Source organism: Setaria viridis, chromosome 5 (assembly GCF_005286985.2).
Source record: "Setaria viridis chromosome 5, Setaria_viridis_v4.0, whole genome shotgun sequence".
NCBI classification, from domain to species: domain Eukaryota; kingdom Viridiplantae; phylum Streptophyta; class Magnoliopsida; order Poales; family Poaceae; genus Setaria; species Setaria viridis.
The window spans coordinates 2,498,097-2,504,667 of NC_048267.2; the positions used below are offsets into that span (position 1 = coordinate 2,498,097).

General features: G+C 47.7%; 1 protein-coding gene across 2 annotated transcripts; it reads right to left on the minus strand.

Moving 5' to 3' along the window:
* Positions 1–1,441: 1,441 nt before the first annotated feature.
* Positions 1,442–2,670, minus strand: LOC117854578 (germin-like protein 1-1). 2 transcript variants are annotated; one of them, XM_034736804.2, is made up of 3 exons: positions 2,477–2,670; positions 2,263–2,409; positions 1,442–2,170 (listed from the first exon to the last, which is right to left on the minus strand). In XM_034736804.2, the coding sequence occupies exons 2-3, from the start codon at positions 2,381–2,383 to the stop codon at positions 1,635–1,637; spliced, it is 657 nt and encodes a 218-aa protein (XP_034592695.1). In that variant the 5' UTR covers positions 2,384–2,409; positions 2,477–2,670; the 3' UTR covers positions 1,442–1,634. The 2 variants fall into 2 exon arrangements, with proteins under 2 accessions (XP_034592695.1, XP_034592694.1); XM_034736803.2 differs by having other exon boundaries at positions 2,263–2,668.
* Between the last annotated feature and the right edge of the window lie 3,901 nt (positions 2,671–6,571).

A 6,571-nucleotide genomic window follows, 5' to 3' on the forward strand; every position in this document is an offset into this window, starting at 1 on the left:
CGTGCTGCAAAGAAAAATAGTCACCTAAATATTAAAGGCTATTGTGATGCCAGTTGAAGCTTCTAGATGTCAAAAGGCCGACGTCTAGCTATTGCACCTTTGTTAGAGGAAATCTAGTACGATGGAGAAAAAGTAATAGGTGGTGTCTAGATCAAGTGTAGAGGCGAAATATAGAATAATGTCTATTTGTACATGTTCTAGTTTGCTCATAGTTTTCAAAACTTTGCTTTATAAGGCTCCACAAAGTTGGTGATTGTAAGTGGTTCCACAATAATATCACACCTGTGTTATTATGCAATTTGTGTGTTCTTCATGAACCTGGGCAATTGTGCGTTCTGCCAACTTGCATATAAGTTATGTAATTTACACCTAAAATTGTGTAAATTTGTGCGATTTTTTGTATCCTTGATGAATCTATGGAGTTTTGTGCAATTTGGGCAACTAGCATATAAGTTCTGTTTTTCACACTTTGTGTCAACTATTTATGTAATTTTTGGGATGTCACCAGCAAGCCCTGCGTGGTTGAAAAGTACCGGTAGATATCATCTTTGCTAGAAAAGGTAAGCGGTGCTACTTGGCATGTTTCTTTATTCCAAAAGTATTGAGGCTGTATGGAAAGATCATTTTACGGCCGACCGGAAAATAGCCGTGTCCCAAGGCATCAGGCAAATATGATTCAAGCTTGGTGATCAGTTTTTTTTCATTCTTCAAGAACTAATTCCGACCTTTCAATCCAATGAATAACAATAAATAATTCAGTGACACTGTGATCAAGAACTAATTCCGACCTTTCAATCCAATGAATAACAAAAAATAATTCAGAGACACTGTGATCACTAGCGTAGACGATGCAACTAGCAGCTATCGGCATGCTCAGTTTTATTCAGAATTCTCTTAATGCCAACGATCGGAGACTTCTTGGCATGAACTCAGTCTTGATGGCGTCCACCTCCCTGTTGCCAATCCGGAAGGCCTTAGCCGGGGTGTCAGTGGACACTGGTGGCATGGCGCCATTGAAGATCACGGTCCTAGTAGATGAGTAAAATCCATAAGCACTAGGATTTGAATCCTAGCTGGTGAAGCCACACCATTTCGCTTTCTGGAGGTGGTTCCAGAGAGCTAAGACATATGGAAAACCATAGGAATCCAAAGCAGAGTAATGTATTTCTTAAAAAAAAGCAGAGTAATGTATAATTGCAAGAAATTAGGATCTCTTGGGGGCAAGAAGCTTTCTTAGCAGTTGACTTCATGTCCTAACTCCTAAGGACAATGAGAACATGCAGAGCAGAGCTGGCTAGGACAGTAGGACCGCGTGAGACAACCAGAGCCAAAGTCGTGCACGTGTTATCGTTGCTAATTCCTTGATGAATTGGAAAGCAAAGAAAATTAAGCACTATTCCGATCATAATCTGGCTGAAAAACCAATTAACTCTAACAAAACTATAGAAGTGATGATCTTATTGGTGTCACACAAATTAAATTAACAACGACAAGCGTGGTCAGCAATCCCTGAAACCGAAGACGAACAAATTCAACCGCACGCAGCAATCACTAGCGTTCACGATACATATCCTGCAAACGACATGCGCGATTTATTCAAAAATCAACGAATGCAGACTGCCAAAGGCTTCCTTCTACTTGGGCGCGAACTTGGCCTTGATGGCGTTGACTTCCCCGTTGCCGATCCGGAAGGCCTTGGCCAGGATGTCGGTGGACACCGGCGGCGTGGCGCCGAAGAGCGTCATGGCGATGGCCTGCGTGCCCTGGAGCTGGCTGTTGAAGGCGGCTATGACGGCGGCAGGGCCGTACCCCCTGTTCTGCTGGAAGTGCACGAGCCCCCTGGGGAAGACGAAGACGTCCCCCTTGGTGACGGTCTTGGTGAAGAGCTTGTTGGCGGTGGTGATGAAGCCGACCTCGAGCGTGCCCTCGAGGACGAAGATGATCTCGGTGGCGCGCGGGTGGGTGTGCGGCGGGTTCTGGCCGCCCGGGGCGTAGTCGATGCGCGCCATGGAGACGCCCAGCGTGTTCACGCCCGGGAAGCTCGCCACGTTGGCCGCCGTCACCAGGGACCCCGCCGGGTTGTTGGTGTTGCCGGGGTTCCTCAGACCGTCGAAGAAGAAGTCGTCCGCGGAGATGTTCGCCTTGCACGGGAACCCGTTCAGCTTGATCGCTGATGACAGCACAAATGGATCGATCAGTCAGCCGCGGCAAGATCAGGCACAAGAATCTTGGCAGAGGTCGAACAAGTCGTCGTTGACTTACGGGATGCGAGGTCCGCGACGCAGACGTCCTGGAGCATGTCGGGGTCGCCGGCGAGGGTCGGGGAGGCGAGCGCGAGCACGACGGCGCAGGCCGCGGCGACGTAGAGGTGGAACCTTGCCATGGCGGGTCGGTCGTTACTGGATGATGCTACCAGCAGATTGCTATCAGCAGGTGCCCGATGAGTGATGGAAAGGAGCAGAGGAGGGGCCCGTACTTATAGGCCGGGAGATTAGGGAGCGGAGCTGTGACGCGCACGGAGGATCGGCAGGTTAGCCGGGGAAGGCGACGACGGGGTGGGTAGGAACGATCGAGCTCGCTCGCGAGGACAAGCAAGCAAGCAAGCGCCTTCTCGCTTCTCGGGCTCGGCTGTTAAGGTGGGAGCGTCGGGATAGAGTTGTTTAAAGCAGCGTAGGCGAACTGCTACACATGCCCGATGATTGGGGCCGCGCGCCGGGCTTGTTGGACGCAGTCGTCGGCACGGCGCGGCCTTGAATTTTCTGCGCGTCGCAGCTTGGCGTACGTGGGTGAAGCGACACCGGAGGATGGGATTGGCCACCGCTTCCGGTTCCGGCGGAGCTCATCTACGCACTTTCCGCTCCGTTTCGTCCTCGCGTCGCACTTGCTGTTGCAGATCGATGCTTCCACAGCCATGTCTGCTAAGATCCGATCGATGACCCATCGCATTTCCATGGATGATGGACTGGTCGGTTAATCGGAAATGGAGGCGATTTTGATTCCTGTGCCGTGGGGAGACAGCGCCCTAATTGCACGGGGCTCACATGTCACCGTGCACCGGGGAGGAAGCACAGGCGAGTAATCGCACATGCGATGCGGTTGGCTCCTAGCACATGGCGGTCGTACTGTTCTTTTCTTCACTCTAGAGATTGTTTCAGAATCACGTTATACAATAGTGGTAGTGGTGCTATTATTGGCAGGGGCGGAGCCAGCATGGTGCCTGGGTATTCGCAGGAATACCCAAGTTTGTTTGCAAAAAACTAAGTATACATCAAGTGTATACATACGTAGATGGTATATTAAGCCTAAAATGCCACCAGGCCGGTGCGGGCTCCGCTTCCAAGTCCTGGAGGCGGCAAGGGGATGACCGGGTGCCGAACAGCACAAATATCCCAAGCGCAGCAGCAGAACAGCACAACTGTGGACGGCAGCAGTAGGGGCGCAGCTCAACTTTGGCAAAAGAGCGACAGCACAAGTTACATGTGAGCACCGATTTTGCATCATAATTGATGGTGCTAATTACTAAATTAGCGTGTACAATTTTCTTTCTATAGATAGTTGAAAACTTTGGAAAAGTAGTGTGGATGGCTTCCTGGTTTTTTTCCATAGAAAATGGGAATACCCAACTTGCAAATGCTGGCTCGGCCACTGCATCAAACTAGTCGAGTTTAGATCTCTGTACACGCGTATAATGGAGTTTTGGTAACCGGATAAGTAAGTAGTAGTACTAATCTAATGATAATCACTATTTAATTTGCCACCATACTGGATGTTTAGTCGTACTGATTTTCTGATGTGTTTTCTGACGAGCAATATGGTAGTACTAAACAGACCAAGTTGCGGTTTTGCAGAAGGCGTATAATCGAGTTTGTTAGTTGACTAAACAAAAAAGAGGTTAGTACACGGTACATTTATACCCGGTCGCCCCAGAAGCTAGCTGTCTCCTCTCCTGTCCCGATCAATACTCTTTGCAGCAAAGATGAGATCGAAAGCGATGGGGATCGAAGCAGCAGCCGCCGGTCAATGGCCGCTCGAAGGTCTCTTTCCTCCTTTCTTTTTTTCTGGCTGACGATCAGAGCAATGAATCAACCAGGGTCTATCTTTTCATTCCTTTGCTCCCGTCACCCAACATGGGAGAAGAATATGGTTGTTTCCCCTCGGTTCTAGTCTAGTATTTTTTTTCTTTTGGTTTTGTTGGAAAGAAACACTTGGTTCCAGGTTGATCTGGAGGAGTCGGATGTTACTGGAATCCAAAGTAAACTGATGGTGCACCGGCAGGGGTGACTGCCGCCGGTTTTCTTGTGAAGCTGACCGGCGATAATAAAATGCCGTTACCACCCTGGAAACAGTATTCATAAAAAACGGTAGTTCCTTCCTTGCAAGTTGCAATATACCCAAGGAATGAAGCTGCATGCTGACAATGTCTTGCAGCAGCAGCAGCAGCGTGTTCAGACTGATACTGTTTTTCTGCAGAAATGCAGAAAAAATAAAAAACAGATTCAGAGCATGTTGTTTTGTTATTTGCTGCCGTTTCCCAGTGCCCAAGCCTGTCTAATAAAATCAGTCGCTGGCTTCACCAACCCAACCTCCCGCGATGCGTCCCGATCGACGAGATGGTGGCCGGCTTGAACAAGACTGTCCATAGTTCCCTACTATCCAGATCCAGCGGCAACTTGGGAACGACACTACTCTCACCATGGCAATTATCTATCGGAGTATCAGACCGCGACGCTGTCCTGTCCTGTCCTGTCCTGTCCCGGTGTAAGCAACCTAGGAGCAGTATAATGATCAGTTCGGCCGTCGCCGTCAGGAACATGCCGCTGTGTGCGTGCTGACGCGCGGCCGCCAGGGAGCGCACGCCGTCCCCTTGTCGTAGACGCTCGCCGGCCGGCGCTCCGTTCTGGAATCTGGAGTGCGCTCGGCTCCCCGTGACCTGCCGCTCTGTTCGTTTCGCCTTGTCGCCGTGGGGATTTCGGGTTTGTTCTCAACGGAGAGGGACGGTTAGTTAGCGCCGGATTACGCAGGAAAAATTATCCTCTGACGCATGCGCATCTCTCGTACAGTCGTTACTCCTTTTAGGTTTGCTTAGTTGGAACGCACAGCAGATCGAAATTGCATGCATGTTGGCGTTAACGAACTTGGAGGTATCAACAACTCCATATTCTGACGACACAAGAAGAGTAATTTTGTGGACCTTAATAAACTAGAAATAAATTTTGGCTGTTTAGGCGGTGGTTTAACTAACCTGCCAAACTTCACTAAGCCAAGCTTCTGGTTAGATTTAGCCAACAGAGCTCGCAATACGTACACCTTTGGGGGCATTTATGGAGTTACAATGGAATATATATATCGGTTATGGGGAAATTTTGTCAAAAGCTACTTGCTCACCCGAACCTACTTATATATATATATATATATAACTCGGTTTGAGTGTTCTTTTGGTTTCGGGCAAACCCAAAACTAAGACAGTATTGAAGACAAACACAGATGAACAAGAGCTTAGTCATTATGACATTACCCTTTGCATCGTGGGGGTGGAGCCATATTTGTAGGAGGGGGGAGAAACTTTTCCCTTCCTTTTTATCTCTTTTTATCTACTATATAGGAATTTTTATCTACGACATAGGAATATGCTTTACACAAATGTCATTAAGATCAACATGTTCAACTTGACTTCCTCTTCCAGATCACGCCATCTTCTAGGAACCATCGTTGGAATCCCTCGAACCGTCTTATCTTGAGTCTATGCCCAAGTAGTGATACTAAATAATTATCTTCGATTGGAGTTTTAGCCCACTGGACGTCGCACTTGGCTTCGCCCTTGGATCGTCACTCTTCCATTTAGCTTAGATGAGAAACCTTCATGCACGCTTACATATGCAAAAGCAAAATAGATGCTACTATCTTCTCGAAGGTCTTTGTCACTCAACACCATAGGTTGTGTTAGAACTCCTCTTCAACAGTAATCATTGCCGATCACCTCCGACACCCTTAGAGGGCTCTACAATAGTGTCTTCATCGCTCAGAGGTGATGTGAGGATCCGATCCCCAACAATAGCCCCTCGTGGGCGAGAGCTGATTTCAACGGACCGAACTCTTAAAAGTTATGGATCACATCATAACGATGTGCTACTAAAACGTCACCCTAAACGTTAGAGAGTTAGCATGAGGCAAAGGTTCATTTTACACGTGCCCTCTCTTGATTGGCTTTCATTTCACGCTATTTGACACCCTTACCTAGGCAATAACCTAGTTTTTTACAGTTGCATTGCTTTGAGACTTGTGCAACAAACTTGATTGATCCTTTATTTCCTTCTCGATCTCCATGCAAGGTAAATACCTTCGACCTGGTATTGATTGTCTTGTTTTTACCTTTGCTCCTCCTCAATCTCCATGGTACTCCCTCCGTCTTGCAGAGAGTATCCATTTAAACTTTAAAATTTGTCCCATAAAGAGTGCCTTTTTATCTCCTAGTAAACCTCATCTAATTAAAACAACACTCACACTAATAAAAAACCATATGGAGAAGCCCGTAGAGCCAATCAAATGATCAATTGATGTTATTTCTCTAGTT

Coding starts and splice junctions, on each gene's coding strand:
- LOC117854578 (XM_034736804.2), bottom strand. CDS start 2,383: ATGGCAAGGTTCCACCTCTACGTCGCCGCGGCCTGCGCCGTCGTGCTC. Junction 2,171..2,262: donor CGTCGCGGACCTCGCATCCC/GTAAGTCAACGA, acceptor TGCTGTCATCAG/CGATCAAGCTGAACGGGTTC.